Source organism: Cotesia glomerata, linkage group LG2, assembly GCF_020080835.1.
Source record: "Cotesia glomerata isolate CgM1 linkage group LG2, MPM_Cglom_v2.3, whole genome shotgun sequence".
In the NCBI taxonomy this organism is placed as follows: Eukaryota; Metazoa; Arthropoda; class Insecta; order Hymenoptera; family Braconidae; genus Cotesia; species Cotesia glomerata.
The window spans coordinates 27,844,177-27,871,109 of NC_058159.1; the positions used below are offsets into that span (position 1 = coordinate 27,844,177).

Sequence of the window (26,933 nt, forward strand, 5' to 3'; positions counted from 1 at the left end):
ATTACTATCTTTTTATCCTCCACTGAGCATTTGAATAACTAATATCTAACAACATACGATAACTTTACCTCGTTCTTAATAATTTAAATAAAATTTTATAATCTTGTACAGCCGTCGACGTCATACACTTAATAAACTTAATTGTTGCATTGCTCATTGATTCGCATTCTGCAATCGGCAATGTCTCGTACAATACGTAAACATTAAACGAGGATAATTTATATATTTTTACTTTACGTGCATATAATACATGTTTAACAATTACATTCTTTTTGTGTCATATATAATCTTGGATTTGAAGTGGCTTCCTTCAAGAGCACAAAATACCAGTTCGTCTTTTTTTTTTTATCCACAAACATACATTTTTTAAAATTAACAAAATCAAGTTCTTTATCACTAAGAAAATACTGAGTTATCATTAATCTTTTAGATATGATGATATTTAAACGTTCATGAAATTACTACTTAGTTGCTCGTTAGCCAGTTAAACATTAGTATTTAATTTTAAACTGTGGAGGGAGGTGTGAAGTAATAAAAAAAAGAAACTAATCTTGAGCAATTGACTTGAATTGTATCTATTTTTCCCTGACAAGTACGCGAGTTAACATCGGACTAATAATTTTAATTTAGCATAATTAATCAGTAAAATGCCCGGGGAAATAGCGAATATTGAATTCACGAGCAACGATATTAAATTATTTCGTGCATCGACGGATTATGTTATTACATTTGGGACATTAATAACAAACAATTGTGAGGATTCAAATAGTAAATCACGTGTAACTGTGCCACTTACAGGATTACTGGATGATCCATCAGTGCTGATTGAGGGTGTACTGTTTCGTGCGCGATATCTCGGATCAACGCAACTTGTTTGCGAGGGCCAACCAACTAAATCCACGAGGATGTGTCAGGCGGAAGAAGCCGTATCTAGGATAAAGGTATGTCATAATATGCCACAGAGAGACGACAGTATACACTAGATTTCATAATTATTGTTATCATCATTATGATGTTGTTGTTATTATTATTAATAATATTAATATTAATATTTAATTCATTCTCGATGGAAACTAGTCACTTGGTTTAAGCTCTCTGTTGGCTTGTTGATTTAATTATTGTAATTATTATAATTATAAATCAAACGGCAAAATTATTGGATAATTGTACTAATTGATTGATTATTAGATTTATTAATATTTTATTATTATTACAATATCTATATATATTATTTGTTTTCTTAAATAAATTTTAGTATTCGTAACACCTGTGAAAAATTTTCCAACTCGTACTAATGTGTATATATATTACGTAAATTATACATACTCGGTTGCTGTATAATTTTTCATCAGTGAAATGTTTTAATTATTTGTTTATTTATTTTTATATTTTTATTTTTAATTATTAAATTAAAAAGTAAATTCAGCATGCAATGAATGCTTAACACTGATTTTTTATTTGCCGTTTAATTTAAAATATTAAGTGTAATAATTATACATAAATATATACTAGTATTTATCGTTATTATTATTATCATTATTATTGTTATTATTATTATTGCAATATATTTGAAAAGCTGTAATAATTTCACTTAGAGAGTAATACCGACTATTTGCAGAAATAGTGAATGACAATTTTTTTTTTTTTTTTTTTTTTTTTTAAATAATTAGATTGTTATTATGAAAATAGTCGGTAATATATTTTTATGTTTCTTTTTAAATTACTTTTAGTTGAGCCAATTGATTTTCGAGAATGAATTTTACTTAAGAAGATCGTCTAGTTTTATTTTTAAAAATAATATCTGTAGATTGTAGATTTATATTTTTATTTATGTAAATTAATTAAATTAATTTTTATGCATAAGACGTTCTTCTTAAAAATATTGGCAAATAATTAAATATTATCATCAGTTTAGACATTGCATTTGCTCAGTGTTAAAATAGAGATCAATTATTACGCTCCATATTTATTATAAAATAATTAAATTTTACTATATATAAATAATTAATAGATTAGTCGAAAAAATATTAACAAAATAGTTAAGTTGTGGATTGACTTAGTTAGTTAGTGCATTTACCAGAATGACTTGTGTAATAATTATTTTAAAAAATTTATAATTAAATTAGCTGAAAAATTTATTGAAGACGGAGCCACGCTGAGTAAAAAAAATAAAGTCTAAACGGCGATTCTTATTGACAGTTTTTTTATTTATATTATTTTTTTAATTTGATTTATTATAATTACTATTTACATATATAATTATCTTTATATTTATTATTTTTATTGTTATTATATATATTATACATATAAATTAATTGTGAGACGGCCGTCTATGCAAAGAGGCCTGAATGTTTCAGTGTAGCGACCCCCTTCCTCACATCACGAACACCACCCGACCACCGAACACTGTCATCTTCTCAGTGTAATCTTTTTTATGTGTCTGTCTGTCTGTTATGTCGGTCTTTTATTATTATTATTTTTTCATTAATTATTTTTATTATTATTATTTTTAAAAAATTTTTTACTCATTTATTTTCAAGTCTTTTCATATTTTTTGTTTTTTAATCTCTTTAAATATCAACATTAATTTTATTTTTTATCAACATTTATGATTATTTTTATAATTATAATTTTTCTTTGTTTAAATGCCGTTCGTCTGCTCTCAAATATGCTTGCCAGTAATTTAGGTCTTTTTATTTCTTAACGTATAGTAGTAATGAATAAAATGTTTTTTTCACGATATGCTTAATTGCACACATACACACGTCGTTGTGTTTTAAAATAAAAATAACGAAACAAAAAAAAAATCATTTTTTATAAATAATTGTATTAGATTATTGTTTTCTTACTATAAAAAAATAATAATTATCATTCTTATTTATTGGCATGAAAAACAAAATAATTCAAGTGGCAATTATATAAATCACGTAATGCTACGGAAATCTGTATAATTGATTAATTTTTTTTTTTAAGCTAGAACAATAATTTATATGTTTATTATTATGATTATAATTATAATTGAGTAGATATTGTGCAAATATGCTAAGGCATTTAAATAAGTATTTAAAATTGCATCTTGCAAAGCTATTTTTATAATAATGCATAACGGTTCTATACTTTCTATATTTTAGATTATTAAAGCATTTAAAATAACAAATAGCTCAAATTTATCGGCTTATTATTTATTATTGCTGCTATTAAATATTAAATTTCAAGCAATATTTTTTTTTGTTTAACAAAAAATATTATTTAAAATTAGAGCTTCATAATTATTTTAAAAGCTTAAAATTATTTGTCAGTTGAAAAAATTTGTAATTAAATTTTTTGGTTTTATTTTTTAGAATTTTAAAACTAGTTCACATTGACACAGACATTTACAACGCATAAAGATTTCTCATTAAATTACAACGATATCAACGTGTTTAAAAATAAAATTACCTGTTTATTTAAAAATAGACAAATTTTAATTAAAAATTTAATTATAGAAAAATAAATAAATTTAATGAGAAATTTTTATACTTGATCATTACGGCTGCCCAATTTCAAAACACAGTAACTGACAAATTTAAGATTTTTATAAATTTTTCTTATTAAAAAAAAGTTTGCCCGCCAAATTGATAAAAAATTTGATTTATAAATAGAAAATACTTTAACATAAATATTTTCAGGGTGACGACTGAACACTAATTTCAAAATCCCCTGACTTTTCCCTGACCAAAAATAAAATTCCAGAACCTACAAAAAAATAATTGTTATTTAAATATTCGTTATAATTGCAAATTATTTTAAAAATAATTTTTGTATGCTAGAATTCATATCTAATATCCAGAATTGAGTAAAAATTTGGAACTATAAATTATGTTATACTTTTTTGCAGATTTTCAACTATTCAAAAAAGATCAGTTTCTTTCGATTAAATGTTTATATAACTTTTGAAAATACAATAATTGATATTATTATTATCATTAATCATTGAGAAGTTATACTTTTTTTTTATTATTAATTATCCATACATTTAGTTTTTTCAATATTATTGATCACAAAAAAGAAAAAATATAAATTAAGAAATTAAATAACATCAATTAATATTAAACATTATCTACAGTACGATTTTTAGAATGCTATAGAAATAATTTATTATTTCTACAGCATTCTAGTTTATTTTTTAAAATTAACTAGAAATTTCCCTGACCCAAGTTAAAACTCCCTGACTTTTCACTGACTATTCCAGTAATTTCAAATTCCCTGACATTTCCAGATTTTCCAGGTCAATTGCCACCCCGATTTTTAAGAAAAATTACTTGAAATTAAGGTCTAAAAATTATAAAAAAAAAAAATGCAGTAATACTAAAAAAATCAAGTATAAAAATTTTGCAGTTACTGTGTTTTAAAATTGGGCAGCTGTAATTGCTTAAATGATGAAGTAAAAATTTTTTCAACTGATAAATAATTTTAAATAGCGCTTATTGCGATTGTCCAATTAATTTTGAGGCGATAAAAAATTTATAGAAGCATAAGAGAGACGAAAAAAAAAATTTAAAAAAAAAAAATTGATAACGATTAATAAAAGTAATAAAAAGCCTTGGCTCATTGCCTTGTTTCCTTTGGTGATGCTATTGGCAATGTGACTAGCAGAGCCTTTCTGTTTGTCTGTTTGTTTGGCGCGCGCGTGCGACTCGGTGAAGGATGTCCTCCCGGAGCCGGTGCCGATTCAGTCGCTCTTAAACTATGGGAGCGGGCAGCATGGCTATGGCCGTTGCAGCGTCGCCTCCCAGGGCAGCATTGACGAGGATGAATGCGACTCGAGTGAAGAACTGATAGGGAATGTTGCCGGTGGGGGCCAGCCGCAGGTGGAGACCCAGCAATTGGGATCATCATCCCAGACCTCGTCGTCAGGAAAGCTGGCCCCGATCGGCGGCTCGATCGGTCCATCCACCGTTTTCAGACTACATTTTCTCGGTTCGGTCGAGGTGGAAGAGGAAGGGGGACGCAAACGTCGTAAGCGTCTTAAGAAGCACATGGTTGAAGAAGCTGTCACTAAGATAAAGGTCCGCTCAGCTTGTCCCTAATAATAATTAATCTCTGATTAATTCAATTACTTATTTATTTATTATTTTTTATTATTTTACAACCAACTTACTGTTTAGTTTATTTTTTCTTCCCGTGGCTTTATTCTTCGAGTATCCTTACTAATTATTATGATTATTATTATTATTAGTGCTCGCTCTGTTTTTTATATTTTTATTTTAAAAAACAATAATTGCTTGTTTATTTATATATTTATTTATTTATTTGTTTGTTTTATTCTGATTGAGTTTGGCATGTTGATTTCTTCTTCATTGACATTTATATAATTTTCTCATCTAAGATTTTTTTAAATCTGAAATTTTATTAATAAATCAACATTATTGCATTTGTAATAAAAATTTAACTGTTAAAAATCAAAACTGAAATTCTTACATATAATTTTTTAAAATAAAACTAGCACTATGTGACTGCCGTGATTTGTGAACTATAAATAAATAAAATTTTGCTTTATTAAATAATGATTTTTGTTAAATTGCACTGTAATTTTTTAACTATTGATTTTTTGAAAGATATAAGCTCATCCTGATGTTACACTCATCAAGAGCTTTCATTTGAATACCCACATGCATTTTGATGTATTTTTCATATATATATATATATAATATATAAATATATAAAAAATTTATGTGCGTACTCAAATGAAAGGTCTCGATGAATGTAATGTCGGGGTGAGCTTATATCTTTAAAAATATCAATATTTCACAAGATACAAGGTCTTTTCTTAATTATGTTAAATTGCAATATATTTTCTTGACTATTGACATTTTTAAAGATATGAGCTCATCCTGATGTTACACTCATCAAGAGCTTTCATTTAAGTACTCACATGCATTTTGATATATTTTTCATATATACATATATATAATATATATAAATATATGAAAAAATAATGTGTGTACTTAAATGAAAGGTCTCAATTAGTGTAATGTCAAGGTGAGCTTATATCTTTAAAAATATCATTAGTTGACAAGATACAATGTCATTTTTTAATTATTGACATTTTTTAAGATATAAACTCATTTCGATGTTACACTCATCGAGACCTTTCATTTAAATACCCACATAACATTTTTTATATATTTTATATATATGGTATTTGTGAAATATATAAATATATAAAAAATTGATGTGGGTATTCAAATGAAAGATCTCAATTAGTGTAATGTCAAGGTGAGCTTATATCTTTAAAAATGTCAATAGTTGACAGAATACAAGATCATTTCTTAATTATTGATATTTTTAAAGATATAAGTTCATCCCGATGTTACACTCATCAAGAGCTTTCATTTGAGTACCCACATGCATTTTGATATATTTTTCATATATACATATATATGATACATATAAATATATGAAAATATGATGTGGGTACTTAAATGAAAGGTGTTGATGAGTGTAACATCGAAATGAGCTTATATCTTTAAAAATGTCAATGGTTCACAAGAAATAAGGTCATTTCTTAATTGTGTATCTGGAGATAGAACATTTTCAAATGCAGCCTAAATACTTATCATTATAAATTGATTATTGGTGAGAATGATATGAAACCATGAATGAAACCATGAAAAGGAACAACTCCAGGTCAAGACTTTTCAACGATACCAAATTTAACCATAAAAACCCATTATATAAATACACTGGTCACAAAATTTTACTTATTCTCAATAATATAGATAATTTAAGAAGAAATTTCAAGAAAAAAACTCCATATAGAGTTTTAAAAAACAAATTTTTATTAAAAATGTAATAATGCTGATGAATTAATCCTGGATTTAATGAAATCTCAAAAAAGATTTAATTTAAAAAATCACTTAATATTGTTTAATTTAATCCAACAATTACATTAATTAAATATCAGAGAGGGTGATTTTGAATATTAAATTCTTTACTAAAATGACTCTTCTCGATTTACTGCAAACCGAGTTCAATAATAGTACACTGAGTTACCGGTTTGGATAATTTTATCATTTTATTTTATTATACAATACATGATGGTCATTGATGATGATAATGGTGATATGAGTGCACTTTATTCGCTTTGATGTTGTAAAGTGAATGCTTTTATTATTCTTATTTTTTAACTATTATTGTTACTATTATTATTAATATATATGCATTGCAATCGAGACTAATTTTAGACACGCTTCACATGGTAATTAATTTATATTTATGCGCTAGCAATATACCAAAAAATAAAACACACACAAAAATATGTATGTACATATATGTAAAGTACAATCTTTATATATATGTATATATAAATATAAAATATGAATAAATGAAAACATAAATATATATGTACACTTGTTTGATGTTTAGCCTGGTACTCTATGTACGAAATAGAAAACGGTTTGCAAGTCTCATCAAGACTGAGCTCATCGTCCTCTACTTATTTACATTTGTAACTCTTCTTAATTTATTTTATTTTATTTAATACTTACTCCTTTTAATATTATAAATTATAATATTATTTAAATTAATATCATTTAAATATTTTACATAATCATTTTATTAATAATAAATAATAACATTGAATGTAACTAATTAAATGAAACAAATTGAAAGCAAACTCATCTAACTAACTCATTATGCTTTACCATGCTGCTCGCTTGACTTTAGGCATTGGTGAGTAAATAACATAACTATTTCATTTAAAATTAAAATGTTAACTAATTTATCGAATTTAATTAACTGAATTAATTAAAATTTTACAGGCACCAGATGGTGAAACTCAACCGAGTGCGGAAGTGGATTTGTTTATATCGACGGAAAAAATAATGGTATTAAATACAGATCTTAAGGAAATAATGATGGACCACGCACTGAGAACTATATCTTATATTGCGGACATCGGAGACTTGGTAGTGTTGATGGCCCGAAGACGTTTTGTACCTCATGAGATGGAAGAGGCTCCAAAGATAAATAGAACGCCAAAGATGATTTGCCATGTGTTTGAGAGCGAGGAAGCTCAATTTATCGCCCAAAGTATTGGACAAGCGTTTCAGGTTGCTTATATGGAGTTTCTAAAAGCCAATGGCATCGAGGATCACAGTTTTGTTAAGGAAATGGATTACCAGGAAGTTCTAAACTCCCAGGAGATATTTGGCGATGAGCTGCAGATGTTTGCCAAAAAAGAAATGCAAAAGGAGGTAAACATATCTTTTCTGATGCCATAAGGGCGTAAATCGGTAGAAGGTCTCGGGGAAAAGCCATAAGGGTGTATAAAAAATTTTATACGCCCTTATGGATTCCGGGACCTACCTCGGTTGCCATAAGGGCGTATTATTGTTCTAATCAGGTCTAAATTCTTCTATAATTAATTTAAATCAGAATGTTGTAGACCAAAATATTATTATGTTTTTTATTTCATTTATTTTAACATGCGACGTTTCGTCAGAAAGTAATAATAATAACAGGGTGACGACTGAACACTAATTTCAAAATTCCCTGACTTTTCCATGACTTTTACCTGATCAAAAATAAAATTCCAGAACCTACAAAAAAATAATTATTATTTAAATATTCGTTATAATTGCAAATTATTGTAAAAATAATTTTTGTATGCTAGAATTCATATGTAATATCCAGAATTGAGTGAAAATTTGGAACTATAAATTATGTTATACTTTTTTGCAGATTTTCAACTATTCAAAAAAGATCAGTTTCTTTCGATTAAATGTTTATATAACTTTTGAAAATACAATAATTGATATTATTATTATCATTAATCATTGAAAAGTTATACTTGTTTTTTATTATTAATTATCCATACATTTAGTTTTTTTAATATTATTGATCACAAAAAAGAAAAAATATAAATTAAGAAATTAAATAACATCAATTAATATTAAACACTATCTACAGTACGATTTTTAGAATGCTATAGAAATAATTTATCATTTCTACATCATTCTAGTTTATTTTTTAAAATAAACTAGAAATTTCCCTGACCCAAGTTAAAACTCCCTGACTTTTCACTGACTATTCCAGAAATTTCAAATTCCCTGACATTTCCAGGTTTTCTAGGTCAATTGCCACCTCGTAATAATAATCTTTATTTATTAGCAATTTGATATTCAATTTTTACATTAACAGGCGAGACCATCTTTTTCTCGCTTTGCTCTCACGGAGCTCAACGGAACTATCTCTGTCGCACTTCCAACAGCAGAGCAATTGCAGTTTCGATTGGTTTCACAAAACGAATGAAATTTTTGAAAAAAATGCTTTGTGGTGAAATAGTTTATTAAATTATCTATTATCTCTAAAAACGTTTTTTCAAAATTTCCATTCGTTTCGCTAAGCCGATTGAAACTGCAATCACTGGTCTCGGCTGTTAAAAAAAATTTTCAAAACAGTTTACAGATTATAACAAATATAGCATGCTCAATCAAGTAAATGTTTTTTTGTCATTTCCTTTTTTTTAACATAGTCCTTTAGTAGGGTGACCGTCTCTTTTTTCTCATGCAAAAATTTCTCGCGACAAAAATTGTCAGAAATAATTTCTTGTACAATATTTTTTCACACAAAAACCATGACAAAAGGGCCATGTTAATGTTTTTTTTTTAGAAATAATTGTAAATAATTGTGAGAAATTTTGGCGGGATTAATAAAGACGGGGAGCTCTTTAGTAGTTGTTTAAAGCTTTTTAATCTATTTTCTAATCTTATATCGTCTAGTAATTTATTATAATAGTTGAAGCCTTTGTAAGTTATACATTTTTCTGCTGAGTGTGTACGAGTAGATATTACATCGATAAAAGAACAATTTCTCGTTTTATATCTGTGTTTATTTTCAGTTTTTACAATTTTTTCATACAAATATTCAGGTTTTTTATTTAAAATGAGTTTATGTATTAGTATACGACAATTATATATTAATATTTAATAGGAAATATTGTTGACGAGGTTTTTAGTATATTTAATTGGATATGGTTCATTTTATTTATTACGGACTCTAAATATAAAAAATAAAATAAAAAAATTAAAATATCATGCGCAGTAATTTTTTGTAAATTAAGGACTATGTGTTTTTTATAATGTAAAATTTTAAGGTGTCTGATGATGTCAGCATAAAACTGACGAAACGTCGCATGTTAAAATAAATGAAATAAAAAACATAACATTATTTTGGTTTACAAAATTCTGATTTAAATTAATTATGAGCGTATAATAAAAATTCTATTTTTTTTTTCTAAGACCAAAAAAATTTTTAGTTTGGAATAAATTTTTTCTTACATTTCTGCACATTTCATGAAAAAATATGTCGGTTCCCAAAAAAAAAAAATTTCTCTAAACTAAAAATTTTTTTTGGACTTAGAAAAAAAAATAGAATTTTTATTATACGCCCTTATGGCATCTGTAACGCGATATGGCTAATTATGGGAAATAAAATGAAGCTAATTGTTGCTAGAGATGATAGTTTTAATTAATACGATAAATTATTCCAGGTGGTAGTACCCAAAGCAAAAGGCGAAATCCTGGGTGTAGTGATTGTAGAATCTGGATGGGGCTCGATGCTACCTACGGTAGTGATAGCAAATCTTGCGCCAGCCGGTGCGGCCGCACGTTGTGGTCAGCTCAACATTGGCGATCAGATAATTGCTATTAATGGAGTATCACTTGTAGGATTACCATTATCAACGTGCCAGACTTACATTAAAAATTCTAAAAATCAGACAGTGGTTAAGCTTACGGTTGTGCCATGCGCTCCGGTAGTTGAAGTGAAGATTAAGAGGCCGGATACTAAGTATCAACTAGGATTTAGTGTACAAAATGGTGTAATATGTAGTTTACTGAGGGGTGGAATTGCTGAGAGAGGTGGCGTGCGTGTGGGCCACAGAATAATCGAGATTAACAATCAGAGTGTTGTTGCTGTGCCACATGAGAAAATCGTTAATCTCTTGGCTACGTCTGTTGGGGAGGTAAACTTATTATTTCACGATCGATAAATAACTAATTAATATAGCATAATACTGTATAATATTCAAATTAAGTTCTATTTAGCATTTATATGTTTATTTAGTTTAAGCATATTTAATTAAATATGCTGATTTTCATTAATTTTTTTGGTATAAAAAATTAATATTATTTATTGAAACTATCAGGCTATTTTATACATATATTTATGAGTATTTTTCTTATTATTTATATTATTTATATATTTATTTATATTATTAAACAACGATATAACTTAAAAAATAGCGGAGATATCAGCTGATACATATCGTAGGTTGTCATCCGACTTAGCAGTTGGTGTGCAGTATAGAAGCCACAATTTTTATCTGAAATCAATGGCACAGAAAAATTAATTTTTTTATATGTGTATCTTCTATATGAACCTCAATTCCAAAAAAAAAGTAAAAATTTGCATTTTTTAGAGGGCTGTGAAATTAAGTCGTGATTTTTTACCATTTTTTCATACATTGTTTATTAAAAAAAAAATAGTTTAAATAAAAATATCGCTTATGATAGAGGTTCATATTCAGCGTAATTGTATAAAGAAAAGTAATTTTTTTGTGCCATTGATTTTAGATAAAAATTGTGGCTTCCATAGTGCACACCAATTGCTAAGTCGGAAGACAACCTACGATGTGTATCAGCTGATATCTCCGCTACTTTTTAAGTTATTGCACGACTCATGATGCGAAGCATCAGAGAGTGCTTTACGATCGAAAAATTTTTTTTACTGACATAATATAAGGAAAAATATAAATATGTGTATAAAATAACCTGATAGTTTCAATAAATAACATTAATTTTCATATCTTAAAAAAAATTAATAAAAAATCAGCATGAAAATGTCTTTCTACACGTATTTCCCCCCTTAATATTATTTATTGAAACTATCTAGTTATTTTATACATATATTTATGAGTATTTTTCGTATTAAACAACAATATAACTTAACAAATAGCGGAGATATCAGCTGATACATATCGTATGTTGTCATCCGACTTAGCAGTTGGTGTGCAGTATGGAAGCCACAATTTTTATCTGAAATCAATGGCACAGAAAAATTACTTTTTTTATGTGTATCTTTTATATGAACCTCAATTCCAAAAAAAAAAGTAAAAATTTTCATTTTTTAGATGGCTGTGAAATTAAGTCGTGATTTTTTACCATTTTTTCATACATTGTTTATTAAAAGAAAAATAGTTTAAATAAAAATATCGCTTATGATGGAGGTTCATATTCAGCGTAATTGTATAAAGAAAAGTAATTTTTCTATGCCATTGATTTTAGATAAAAATTGTGGCTTCCATAGTGCACACCAACTGCTAAGTCGGAAAACAACCTACGATGTGTATCAGCTGATATCTCCGCTACTTTTTAAGTTATACTTTCGTAAAATATGGAAAAATATAAATTTATGTATAAAATAACCTGATAGTTTCAATAAATAACATTAATTTTCATACCTTAAAAAAATAAATAAAAAATCCCCCATAAAGAGCTCTAATTGTTATCTTGTTCAAATTAAAATTATTTATTAACTAAAATAAATTTTTTTGTTGCAGATACTCATGAAGACGATGCCTACATCTATGTTTAGACTATTGACCGGTCAGGAGTCTCCAGTATATATATAAAAAGATAAATATACAATTGCGTATATATACATAAACATTCATACAAATGAAAATAAAAAATTTGAGGATAATAATAACAAAAGTACTTATGGGAGAGAAAATTTTCTCAGTTGCCTGGTCGTTTTGTTATGTAGTGCAAAAGACAATACAACCGCCATCCACTATCGTATATTCTATATCTCCATCACCCGTAAAAGGCTTGTTCCAACGTGGTGAGAATCACCTTTGTATTCCAGTCAACCGGAACAGTCTTCTGTACTCAAGCTTTCAAAAAAAAAAAAAAAAAAAAAATATAAAAAAAATATTTACGTAAGCCATAAATTTGAAGTATAGTGACACGTAGCGAGTAAGCAAATAAAAAAGCGAAAAATTACGAGAGAGTGGAAAAAATAAGAGTGGAATAAATGTTAATGTTTAAGTATTTAATCTTAATATATAATTTATATCGATCATCATCATAGATAGATATGTTATATATAAATATATGAATTATTATTGATAATAATCATACTCTGATATAAAAAAAAAAATTATCGGGTGAATTGGGATTTTCTATAGCAAATTACAATTTAAAAGTCAGTATCAAATTTTCTGAGCTTGAGATAATGTAATTAAGAATGTTTGAGCTTGATCGCTGAATCTCAAGAGACTAGTTGATGATTTATTTATTTAAAGTAGCCTTGCATAATATTTAGCCTATGCAAAAAAAAAAAAACAAAGATATAAATATATAAATAAATAAAATATATATATAAGAGAAGAGAAGTCTCTCATTGATCACAAGAAAATTGAATGATCGAGTGAATGACTACTTAGAGAGTCTCACTAATAAATATTAACATTAATAATAATAATAATAATAATAATAATAATAATAATAATAATAATAATAATAATAATAATAATAACGCCAAGGAAAATGATAGTTAATTGAAATGCACATGATTATAAATAGCACAAAGCTCTTAACGTGTACCGTTTTGAGCAGGGCTGAAACAAATAAATAAAAAACGTGTATATTATATAAATGAATACAATACGTAATTTATGAATTTATCTAGCAGTTATTTCTAAAAAAAAAAAAAAATAAAATTGAAAAAAATATATATAAATTAATAGTATTAAATATTATTATTATTATTATTCTCACTTTGGAGATAAAATCTACGTACATTCCTTCATTTAAACTTATATATAAATTAAGTGCTTGAGAGATAATTAATGTTTAAAGTAATAATAATATATGGTGCCCGAGATTATTCATTTATACTGGATACGAAAAACATAACTAATAAATAAATAAATAAATAAATTATCATAAACATTTATAATCATAACAAAGTGATATACGTAGAGCACACCAAAAATAAAAATTTCAGTCAGACAAGTTAATATATATATTGACATTATTAATTAAATAATGATTTATAGAGTAGCTTATCTTGTAAAAGCCGATGTTTTAAAATCTTTGGCTTATGTTATGTATTGATATCCTTGATAATGTGTTCTCAATCCTATTATTTAAATATTTTATTTAGACTCCGGACTTATTCTATTGCCATTGAGCTTCCATTTCATACAATGCGAAAGCTCGTGAAGGAGAAAATCAAATGATAAGATAAAAGCCCAAAAAGAACAATGGATAAGAATTATTTATGATCTCGTTGAACCGCCGGTACTGCTTTTATTCACATGTATTATACGCTAAATCCTAGCCTTATCATCTTCATTCTCGTTATTAAATTTCTAATAATAATAATTATTATTATTATTTTTATTATTATAAATATATAGATGTAAGTAATTCCCGTAGCTTCTAACACAAAGAGGACCGTAATAAAGAGCTATTTAATTACAGTAAAATAATAATTATTATTAAGTCTTCTCGCGATTGATATTGTTAGACTGAAGGTGGAGAAAATTATAAATCAAATTTTAATAGGTAAAATTTTTTTGTTAACTAAAAAAAAAATCTTAAATTAATATACTGGTGGTGCTCTTGAAATTTAGATACCGCTCCTAATAGTCCTAATAGTAAGTTTATATAATTATAACACAAAAACAAATTATAAATCTTCACTTTTTGTTCAATCGGCTTTTTAAAAAATCTATAAACATATTTATATACATATATAATATATATATTTATTATTAGTGCGGTGCAAGCGAAGGTAGATAATAAATCTGGTGATTGATTTAAAATTTAAATTTCAATGTATAAATAATATTGATTTATTAATTAATTCACGTTAAAATACGCGTGCGTTTGAATTGTTAAAATGATTATACTTAAATATATATTATATATATACATGAATATATAACTAAATATGAATATATATTTATGCGCTTGTAAAAATGGAAGAAAACTCTGGCATGGGAATTTGGGATCCATATCTTTTATGATATTATTCGAACGGTATGATTATATATATATGTATATTATGGGATCAAAAAAAAATAAAATGTTACATAGTAGGTGGGTGGCTGAAAAAAATAAATCTAGTCATTAATGCTGAAAAGACCGGAGTTAAATATAAATAAATATATATGTTGTAATGAAAGGTAAAAAATAATACTCAATGAAGCCATTAAAAAAGCCACCCTGACTGATAACCGATGCACGTTTTATTAATTAGTTTCATCGTGAGAATTTTGCCATACTAATGCATATTGAATAAATAAATAACGATTAACAATAGACCTCGTGACGTTATCGAGATGTTAATTCGTTTTATTTCTGATTGCATCGCGACCTGCTTGAATATAAAAATAATGTAACAAAAAAAAAAAAATTGTGACCGAGCTCACACGGAAAAAAACAAGATGTCACTGGATATCATCCCAGATTATACTCAGTGATATCTGTCGTGAAAAAAAATGTCAGATACACAGTAAAAAATTTTGCGTCAAAAAATTTTGTGTTCAAAATTTTTATGTTAAATATTTACACTTTTATGCGTTAATTTAACACAATAAATGTTAAATTTAATAATACTGAAGTTAGCCGTCAGCTGTCAATTATAAAAATTTTTTTAAGAAATTAATAACAATAAAAAAATGCTTCTAAAAATTTTCACTTGTAATTTTTACTAATTTTTACATATGGAATTTTTTAATTAATTTTTTTTTATAACAATTTAATTGCTATAAAATTCTAAAAAAATTTTTCATGTCTGTTAACTTCAGTGTCATTAAATTTACACATAAAAGTGTTAAATATTTAACACAAAATTTTTTACTGTGTAGTAGCTAGAAAAATCCAGATTATACTGCGTGATATCTAGATTATACTCATTATAATCTGGATTATACTCATTATAATCTGGATTATACTAGTTACTACCTGAATTTTTTTTTCTTCAATATAATCTGGAATGAAATCCAGTATCATCTTGTTCTTTCCGTGCAGCTTATCATACTGTTATATTTTTTAAGTATCTTTTGTATGTTTGCAAAGTTAACTATTAATTATTAATTTTTATTATTTCTTTTTTATCTATTTGTATTTTTTAATTTAAATAATCTGACACGAGTCATGTATACGCACTTAACTTTACAGTGCTCATCTCTTTATCTAATTTTGTGTGAAATATATAAAGTTAATAATAATAATAATAAATCTATATTATTAATTTATAATATTAATGATCATTAGTAAAAGAATAAAAATAAATAATGAAAGAAAGAGAAGAGATATATATGTAAAAGAATTTTTTTACGACATCATGTTGAATGGTGGCGGATGAATATCGGTGTTTAAAGTGTTTTTTAGACTTAGCGCCAATACTCACCTCTCCATTTATTATTTAGAATGACAGAATATAAATTAATAATAATAATAATTAAATAATAATGATAATGATTTAAAAATCAACGTCGGCTGTTAATAATTTCTATATAGAAAGCAAGTAATAATTGATGCGAAAAAATAAATTAATTAAAATAAAAAAAAAAGATGCATAATAAAATAATAAAATGCGATATTTGTAATTGAATTGAATATTTATGTAAAGCTGTTTGAAAAAAAAAATCAGTCACGATTAATTTTAATGCGTAAGTTAATTGGGAATTGTAAAAAAATTCATTTGGGTGAGTGACTAATTAATTAATTCATCCAAATGAATTTACAGTGTCATGTTATGTTTAAGAGTAAAATAATAAAAAAAACTAAATAATAACTCGATAAACAAACTGAAATGATTATAAATAAATTGAAAAGCCCGCGCGTTAATTTATAATTATCTTATTACCATGCTAGGGCTTGCGTTGTAGCTTGAAAAGTCGTGAAAAGCACGCTACAAAAATGAAAATAAATAATTAATTAATAAAAATAAAAAATAAAAAATAAAAAATAAAAAATCATCACGACTATCTTTATCAATTTGTGAGTGGTATAATTATAAGTTAATAAATTATCAGTGAGCTATTGAATGTGTATATGGTAATAATTATTATTATACTAGTCCACAGAAATGTAATTTTGAATTCAAAAAAAAAAAATCACTAAAAAATTACATGAATTTTTTCAACTAATTATTTTTCGCTCGTTAAATCATAGTATTAAATTATTTATATGTTCCTTTTATTATTTTATTAATTACTTTATTTTATTTATAAAATACGATGAGTTTACATATTTTTAAAGCAACATTCAAACAATCAATCAATTCATCAGACGTCGAAGAGTATTTCAGATAAATGCAAACGTCGTCTTATCTTATTCCGACAAGCAACCGATCAAATGGTTATTATTATTATATTATTATTACTATTAATATTATTTTTTTTTCTTCAACTTTTTTTTGCGACATTTCAAATGCAATAAACGAAAAAAAAAACCACTGTCGCGACTATACTTGATAATTATATTTTAATTAATTCTATGTACAATAAAAAGGACAGGAGGTGTGAAAGCACGGATTTATCACAAACCGGAAGAAAATAATTTAAATAGTATCCACACTGTTATTGAATTGAATTTTTTTTACGACCTGGGTACATTATTATCAATAAGCATAGCTGTGTTTATTTTATATTTTTTCTTTTTCATTTAAATATCCTTAATACTGTACACCTGGAATATGGCCCGATGACCAAATGCATTCAATATCATTTATTTCATTCGTTTTTAATCCAGCCATCCTGATCGTGTGTATTAAGATAAATTTTTATTTTTTCATACAAGACTAAATACTCTTTATCCAATAATCCAATTACTTTATCAATTGTTGCTGATTTTATTGTTATTATAGTAATTATTAATAATTATTGTTTTATTTCTTTAGTCATTATTTTAAATATAAGCATAATAGTATTTTTTTTTTCAAACAAAAAACGTGCTTTAGAGTGCTTCTCTAAATTAAAAAAAAAAAAAAACACGTGTAAGCATTTATATAATTATTTTTTTAATTCATACTTGAATTTAACTACATAATTTTTTATATTAAATCAACACAGCTTTACTCCGGATTCACTAAAATAATTGAATAATTAAAAAAAAAAAAAAAAAACTTTACCCAACTTTTTCATCAAGGTAAAAGACCCAGTTATCGACATTGGCCTAGTTATTGATACTTGCAATTTTATTTTAATTAATTAAAACAAATCGACTTTAATAAATTAATAAATATAATTTTTGAATTATAAATTTTAAGATAATTGGTTTTTTGAGAAAATTTTATTTTTTTAATTAGAGTAAAATTGTAAGTGTCAATAACTGGGTCTTTTACCTTACTAGGTACTAACTTTACTCAGTACTAACTGTATTCAATGATATCTTGATTTAATAGTATATTAGAAGTGTTGACGCGCTTTTAAAAATCTCATTAAATTTTTTTTATTTAATAATTTGTTTACTTTAAATAAATTAAAAAAAAAAACTTTACTTAATAATTTTATTCTTCAAAAATAAAATTCTATTGTTTTAAAAACTTTATTCAATGTCAACTTAACTCAATTATATATAATTTAATTGAGAAATTTTAAGTAGTTTTATTTTTGCCGAATAAAATATTAAACAAAAAAAAAATTGAATAGATATTTTTAAAAGCGCGTCAACACTTCTAATATACTATTGAGTCGAGATATCATTGAATACAATTACTACTGAGTAAAGTTAATGTTGAGTAAAGTTAGTATCAAGTAGTGAAAGAATTGAGAAGTTTTTTTTTTTTTTTTTTTAAGTTATTCAATTATTTTAGTGGAGTACAGTATGTTGCAGAGTTGAGTAATCCGGAGTAAAGCTGTATTACTGCCAATCAAACATGAAAGAAAAAAATATATTGATAAAAATTTATACCAAAACATTTGACACATTGCACAACAATGCAATTGATAAATAAAAATAGTGTATCAATTTTTATTGCATGGAATAATTTTTTTTATAAAAAAAAAAAACTAATAAATTTTTTAATTCCGGTTGCTTAATAAATTTAAAATCTAAACTAGAAAAAAATAGGGCATTGGACGAAAACAACAAACGATTATTTTTATAAATTTTGTTGCAAAATCATCACTTGCTGCCTTTAAAGTACAGCCTTAAATATATATATTAGATTATTTGTTACTTCAGCTTCTGTTGGATTTGTTTTTATTACATAATGCATTGTTTATTGTTTTAATTCTTTGTCTTAAAAAATTTATCTTTATTTGCATAGCAAAATAGTGGACACGGGTGGCGAATATGGTAGAAGACCAATGTGCCAGGTTAATTGCAATATTAAGTCGCTGATAATTGTCGAACTTGCTGAGGATGACAATAACAACAACAGCAACAACACGTTGGATGCTGGATAATAACGACAAGGCTGAGATCAGTTGTCCATTGCGTATCTACGGGTCCACTCTTTGGCATTTCGAATTGCTTCGCTTTCATTTACCTTCCATAATTCAGCAACATCGTTAGCTAGAGGATCATCCGGATTTGGTGCACTCAAAAGAGCTTGTATAGAAAGCAAAACTGTTCTTATCTGTAGAGCTGGACTCCATTTGTCTTTCAGTATGTCTAAGCAAATTCTTCCAAGCCTGAAAAAAAAATTTATTTAATGTTTTTTAATCTGCCTATAAATTTATTTTTACGCCTCTTGTAATTTATTAATTTTATCAACAGCGATAAGAAGTTATTACGAAAATAAATTATATTCTCATGTTATAATCTTAACAGCATTATTAATTTATAATATTGATTTTGTAATTTTAATTACCTGTCAATATTCGGATGATAAATTTTAGTAATAAACCTAACTTTAGGTGCGCTCATTGGATAATCTTCTGGTAAAAACAATTCTAGTTTAAACAGACCACCTTCAAAAGGTGAATCCTCTGGCCCGGTGACAATAACATGGAAATACCGCGCATTGGTTTCATCTGGCACGGCACTAATGCCAGGAACAGGCTCCTGCATCAATCTCTGTGTTTCTTTAATGATCCTTCTCGGCAACGATGCCATGTTTACAATTTAATTCTATAACAGGCAAAATAATTACTTAGAAAAAAAAAAAAAAAAATTATTCTTAACGTTATTTACGTTCTTATCCATGGTTCATAATACATTCAATCGGTTCTTGTTTTAAAGATCTATACTAATAAATGAAGAGTCGGTTTTTCAGTCCGGTTATACTGCGAAAACTACTGAACCGATCGGAATAATACTTACACTATAAGATGCAGCGTGTTTCGGAGAAGGTTTTAGTATATGATATGGTGATGATTACTTATCCGGAACCTATATTTTTTTGACTTAGAAATATTGAATTTTCTTCGTTGAAGAATCCACAGATATCAGAAGATCGGAAAGAATTGCTGCTAAACAAATCAACGTGTCTTTTAAAATGCCTAACTTCTCAACTACTACTTTTAAGCATTCCTTCGTAGTTTCTGCGATCCGAATTTGGAGGGAATTACCATTTGAAGTCACAAATTCACTTAGCTTAAATACTTTTAAGAGCGGTTGATAGTTGATTTTCAAACGAGTTTTGCTCATGAATAAGATAAAATTTTGAAAAAAACGCTGCGCTCTTCGATAGATAATTAAATTATCCATCGAAGAGCGAAGCGCTTTTTTAGAAAATTTTCATTTATTTATGCATAAAATCCGTTTTAAGATTCCATAAGTTGTACAAGTATGACAGAGATACTCTCGTTTGTCCAATAGAGAGCGAGAGAGAGAAAAAATATAAACCCTTCTTAAGACTAGTACTTTTGAATTCTTCATAAAGCGTGAACGAGACAATGAATCTTAATTTCAAACTTTTAAACGAGACAATGAATCCTAATTTTCAAACCTTTGATATTCATTTACACATTTCTGTTACATGAGTTTATCATTCTAGATCATCTTCTATAATTTGTACCACTGAGTTTAACTCTTATATTTTTAATGCTCAATTTTTATACTTTCCTTGTATTTTTCATAATTATATTCCAAATTAAAGAAAAACAATTATTTCTTAATATTTAAAATTTTTGAAATTTTACATCTTCATTAGTCATACGTGTACTTTTATTGTAATTCTTTTTGTATACTTTTGCCATCTGGCTATACTGCCTTGGCATTGAAATTAAATAATAAATAAATAAATAAAATTTTTATTGTAACTAAATTGATTCTATTCGATTGTCATTTGTTTAGAATAAATTTTTTAATTCTATTGGTTATGTTAATATACTAGGCAGATTTTTTCACTTATGAGACCTGCAATTTCTTTAACTGAAACTTTCAATGCTCATTACAAATTTTTTTTTTTATATCAATTATTATTCATTTTTGTAAAAAAAAAAAACACGGGAATATTATAATGATTGCACATTGAAAGTTCGATAGAATTGGGAATCTGTGCAAGTCAAAACAATACTCGAATTAAATTTCAAGTCTAGATCTAAAAATGCAATTCTATAAAGCGCCCAGCGGAGCGGGCGAGTAAGCTAGTATTTAATATTTGATACTACAACAGACACTAATAATAATTACAATTAAATTCTATATAAATAGATATAAACATAAATGCCGAGATTATTATACATAAATTTAACAGATGTTTGTAATTGAGGTAATTTTATCAGTGTATTTAAATTAGCTTAATTTAATCTGTTAATTAAATTATTACTAGTTGTTTATATCTATTTATACATAATTAAATTGTCATTATTATTACTGTCTGTTGTAGTACTTGAGGAAGCTGCGAAAGTGGCGAAACGTTGTATGAAAATTAAATATATTAAATATCCTTAAAACAAGAACCGATTGAATGTATTATTCTTAACCTCATAAGTCATAACAGTACTCAGTACTTTTTCTCGGTCTCTAACAAAACAGTACATGACTTTCATGCAAATTAATCAATGTAGTGTTAGGTAACATTAAAATACACATTTAATTTTTTAACAATAAAATTTTTGTCAAGTTATCCATTAAAAGCCAATAAATTTTTCAATGGAGATCATTTATTTTTTTTGGGATATAATTTTAAAACCAAGTCACGAGTTTGCATGACAGATTATTTTTTACGATTGTTTTTATTTATTTTTTTAAAATTGCAATTTTATTATTATTACCTAAAATAAGAGAAAAAAATGCTAGCGAGACGCCGATGACTATAAAAGCGGCACAAAAAACCGGAAGAGTTATTGTAGCTAAAGTATATAGTAAAAATACTTAAAAAACATTTATTTAGTAAAATAAAATTACTTGAACGGTACATACCTCTCTTACGATAAATAATGCCCGCGTTGAACCCGGGTTACAAGTTGCTGAGACGGGTGTATTATTTATTAAAGTAGATTTAAGTATCCAAGTATGAAAAAAATTAATTTTTCAATCAGTATACAACACAACACGATGATGGTGGTGATATTGGTTTACTAGTTGTATTACGGGTATTACGAATGATGTTGAATGTTGATGATGGTGATTGTGTAGTCACTTGTACTTGCACAGTATTTTTCTTTCTTTCAGTTTCAGGTTCAGTCGTTTCGTCTCTTCCTCCTTCTCACTCCTAGAAACTTCCAAAAACGTAATGAATATGTGTCCAATACAACTAAACACAACCAAATGTACAAGTGCTGTAATACTAAATATACTTACTTACACAAAAGAGACAACAAGATATTACTTTTTAATTGCGACAATGACAAGAGATTTTTAATGTGGCGGGTGTTTTTAAAATTATCTTTACTCCAATAAAATTCACTATTTCAGGTGTCTATTTTATTTAAAAAAATTATTAATAATTGCTGACGGTAAATTTATTTACTTAAATCCAATTATTTAATTGAATTTTGTTTTAAGAAATATGAGGAACGAGTAATGAGTGCGATGCACTCTCGTATTACATCCTCCCGATGGCGCTGACGTCTTATTTTGTTTTTTATTATTATCATTATTTTTTATTCCAAGTTTATTGCGGTTGTCATCTTGCTTTGATGGTTTATCAATGGATCTAATGGATCAATGGAAGCTTCTAGCACTCCCTCACGATCCGCACACCAACTAGGAGCGTCGAGAAGAGAGGAACTGCAAAAATATAACTATGAGGCATCTAGTTTTTACGAGTGTAACTATCTAATTTGGTTGTTAATCATTTGCAACGTTTTGTGCGTTGGCGGGAATTTTTTTTAAATAAATTAAAACAAGAAAAAATGCAAAAATTCCAAAGGTGAGAATTAAAAAAAAATTAGGTTTTTTTTATGTATTTTTGCATCTAAAAATTTTCATAATTTTTTTTTATTAAAAAAATTATTGCAAAAAAATAAAAAAAAAAAGTTTGGAAAATCCAAAAGTGCACGCCTCATAACGCTCATTCATTTTTTAAGAAAAAATAAATTGTGTAACTGATAAAAAAAAAGAAAATTATAATTAAGTAATTTCTTACAGAGTATTTTTTTTTTTTAAATATCAGCGCCCTTTTTTCTTCTTATATGCGCACGCAGTCTAAAAAAATCTAGCTTTATCAAGTGGCGCCATAGTTTTCACGTGACAAATAAGAAAAATTCGTTTGTCTTTGTACGGTTATACCGTAATAAATTTTAATAAAATTTCAATTTAAAAAAAAAATACGTAAACTAGGCTACTGATACGAAATACGGACCCAGTTCATCGCATTCGTAAACTAATAAAAAAGGTCCGGTCTTGAAAAATCAATTTGTTCGGGAGTAATCATTGGTACATCCAAAATGGGGTGACATCAGGACGTCCACGTAAAATTTTTTTCAAAACGTTTTTTTTTTTCAAAATAGCTACATAAAATGATTTTAGAAAGTAAAATATGGTTTAATTTAAGTGTTTTCTCTGTGTACATCTAATTATATTATTGTATAAGTGTAATATGGTTGTGATAGAGACATTTAAAGATCACAAAATTGCTTGACCTTGACGAGTCGAGTATAAAGCACAACCTCACGCGCTTCGCGCTATGAGGCGTGCAAAAAAATTTTCATTTGTAAAAAACTTTAAAAACTGTAAGTGCAATTTTTAAAAAATATTTTTTTGTTCTAATTTAATTATTAAAAAAAATTAAAAACGTCGGCTAACTTTACTTTTATTAATTTTTAACACTAATTTATTTATTGAATAAAAAAAAATTATCAAATGTCAGCTGAAATTTTTTTTCCTTTTTTAAAATAAAATTAAAATTATTTATAGATTACTTGGAATTATCAAGATATTTTGCTATTACATATTACAACTCAAAAAATAGATAATACTAAAGTTAGCCGACGTTTTTAATTTTTTGATTTTTTTTTAATAATTAAATAAGAACAAAAAAATATTTTTAAAAAAATTGCACTGCCAGTTTTTAAAGTTTTTTACAAATGAAAATTTTTTTAAATTTTTTTATAATCATTTTTTCACTAAAAAAAAATTCTAAAAATTTTTAGGTGTCGGCTAACTTTATTTTCATAAAAATAGAAAAGTATTTATGAAATTAAAGTCAGCTGTCATTTAACAATTTTTTAATTTTATTTAATAAAGAAATTTTTTCCAAAAAATTGCAATTTTCTACATGACAATTTTTATTTTCTAATTTTTTTTTCCACCAAACTTCTTTAAAACATTTTTAAAAGTATTAAATATCTGCTACTTTAATTTTCATAATTATAAAGTTACAGTTTTTCAAATTTTTTACAAATGCAATTAAAAAAAAAAATTAGGAAAACGGTTGACCCTAAAGGCCATCCCTGCAACTTCCCGCTAATTCCGTTAATACCTGGCCGCTTTTTTGAGCTCTTCGAGCTCAAAAGTACAATCTGTGTGTTGTTTTAAGCTCTCCGAGCTCAAAAAGATACCTTTTCTATGCTTTTGAGCTCTTTGAGCTCAAAAGTCTGATAGAAGTTTCATAGAACACTATTTTTTGAATGTTCATACCGCAATAACTTTTGAATGAATGAACCGATTTTTACGCGGTCGGCGGCATTCTATGCAGTTTTTAAGCCTCATGAAGAATTTCTAAGTTTCAATTGGTCAAACTAGAAATTTCGGAGTAACTCTGAAAAAACACTTTTTTCGGTTTTCTTTCGTTCACACTGATAGAAGGATTTATTTGTATTAAATAATATTTGTTAATAGTTAACAAATCATTTATTAGAGACCACTTTTTAGTATTAAACAAATATTTCTTAGTATTTAAAATGATTTGTTTGTATTTAATAAATCTGATATTCATTTATTAAATATTAATAAATCTTTTTAAATACTAAGAAATATTTGTTAAGAACTAACAAATGGCTTCTAATAAATGATTTGTTAAATATTAAAAAATCTTTTTAACTATAAACAAATCCTTCTATCAGTGCACGATATCTCTAGAACGAATCAACCGATTTTGACCGGATTGGCGGCGATCGACGTAGTTTTTCAAGATTGAGAGCTGATTAGTTTTTGGAATCGATCGGTTGAGCCGTTTAAAAGTTATCCCAAAAAAACCACTTCAGAAAAAATTTTTTTTCCTACTTTTTTTTAGATTTCTCCAAATTTCTCAAAATCTATCGGTCCGAATCGGTTCAAATTAACAGGAAATCTAAGTTTGGCGAAGCCCTTTCGAATGGCACCAACCGCGATGAAATCGGTTCAACCGTTCAAAAGTTATAAGAGGTTTACATACTTACACACACACACACACATACATACATACAGACATAGTGACACCCTCGCGGGAATAGTCAGGAAAGCTTCCTAGGACCTCAAAACGTCGAGATCTGATGAAAACTCGATTTTCGAAAAACGGGGTAAAACCAATAATTTCCCGATTTTTGAAAATTTTCAATTTTCTTAGCGGGAAGTTAAAAATTTTTTGTAATGATTTTTTCAATGAAAAAAAATTCTAAAAATTTTTAAATGTCGGCTAACTTCATTTGTCATTTAATTTTCATAAAGTATTTCCAATTCCGCGCTCCTAAAATTGTTAAACAATTCATTCTTAAGTTCCCACACAGAGAGCAGTAGTCGAAATTTCTTATTTGTGATTACTTCAGTGAATTATCAATATTTATATTAATTTAATTGAATTTTAATGAGGAAAGATGAATAGTATGTTTGTTTTGATAAAATTCTACAATTTAAAAATGACTAGAAATTCAAATTGCGCGCATACGCGCGCGCTCTAATCTTGAACCAATAAAGAATCAGGGTCCATGTTTTCGATACTAAGCTAACTTCATTCTACCATCAATTTTAGTATAATAAAAATCAAAACATTAATTGTAGCAATAAATAAACCTCAAAAAGGTAACACACATTTTAAAAATTTTTTATCTTCAGTATGCATTGCTTCTATTTGAAATGACAGATATCTGCTAACTTCAGTGTGAGGTTGCCAATAAAACAGTTACTTTGATTGCGCGCTACTGTTGCCAACAATAAAACACCATTTCAATGTTGTCTTTTTAGTTTGCAGATAGATAAAGAAAGATAAAGATAGCCTAATGTCAACTTGATTTGTTTGAAAGGTGTCACACGATTGATTATTTCTTGTATCAGTTAGGTGACTAGTTTTCGGACTGTTGTTATGTTGAGATGAGAAGCCTACATGTGATTCACGTGATTTTATAAATAATATTGTATTTTACGGTATTTATTTAATTAATAACATGTAAGTATTTGTCAATAACAATAATGATGAGTAATTTAATCTGTACACAGATAGAACAAAACTCATTAATAATGTAATGACAAATTTAATTTATTAAAAATGCGTGGGCTCCAAGGTTTCACGTGACAGCTCAAAAAAATACTGAAATATTAAAATATACAGTTTATTAT

At 26.5% G+C, this 26,933-nt stretch overlaps 3 protein-coding genes across 10 annotated transcripts in view; 2 read left to right on the forward strand and 1 right to left on the reverse strand.

Annotated features, from left to right (window-relative positions):
* Positions 1-15,143, forward strand: part of LOC123259981 — a 44,314-nt gene extending 29,171 nt beyond the window's left edge. For 2 of the 5 annotated variants that reach the window (XM_044720834.1, XM_044720838.1), the window contains 6 exons: positions 799-941; positions 4,686-5,048; positions 7,708-7,713; positions 7,803-8,237; positions 10,535-11,008; positions 12,605-15,143. In XM_044720834.1, coding sequence (XP_044576769.1) covers positions 799-941; positions 4,686-5,048; positions 7,708-7,713; positions 7,803-8,237; positions 10,535-11,008; positions 12,605-12,676 — 1,493 coding nt within the window. In that variant the 3' untranslated portion in view covers positions 12,677-15,143. The remainder of the gene's footprint in view (positions 1-798; positions 942-4,685; positions 5,049-7,707; positions 7,714-7,802; positions 8,238-10,534; positions 11,009-12,604) is intronic. The other 3 variants (XM_044720835.1, XM_044720836.1, XM_044720837.1) reach the window with 3 other exon arrangements.
* Positions 15,144-18,681: 3,538 nt separating this feature from the next.
* LOC123260126 (ubiquitin-conjugating enzyme E2 N) lies at positions 18,682-22,965 on the reverse strand. 4 transcript variants are annotated; one of them, XM_044721084.1, is made up of 4 exons: positions 22,765-22,965; positions 22,380-22,671; positions 19,882-20,141; positions 18,682-19,702 (listed from the first exon to the last, which is right to left on the reverse strand). In XM_044721084.1, exons 3-4 carry the CDS (start codon positions 20,124-20,126, stop codon positions 19,492-19,494), a joined length of 456 nt encoding a protein of 151 aa, XP_044577019.1. In that variant the 5' UTR covers positions 20,127-20,141; positions 22,380-22,671; positions 22,765-22,965; the 3' UTR covers positions 18,682-19,491. The 4 variants fall into 4 exon arrangements, with proteins under 4 accessions (XP_044577019.1, XP_044577018.1, XP_044577017.1 ...); XM_044721083.1 differs by having other exon boundaries at positions 22,380-22,678; XM_044721082.1 differs by having other exon boundaries at positions 22,761-22,965.
* A 3,585-nt stretch (positions 22,966-26,550) lies between these two features.
* Positions 26,551-26,933, forward strand: part of LOC123260125 (S phase cyclin A-associated protein in the endoplasmic reticulum) — a 40,180-nt gene continuing 39,797 nt past the window's right edge. The window contains exon 1 of the mRNA XM_044721080.1: positions 26,551-26,763. The gene's annotated coding sequence lies outside the window, so the exon portion shown is untranslated. The remainder of the gene's footprint in view (positions 26,764-26,933) is intronic.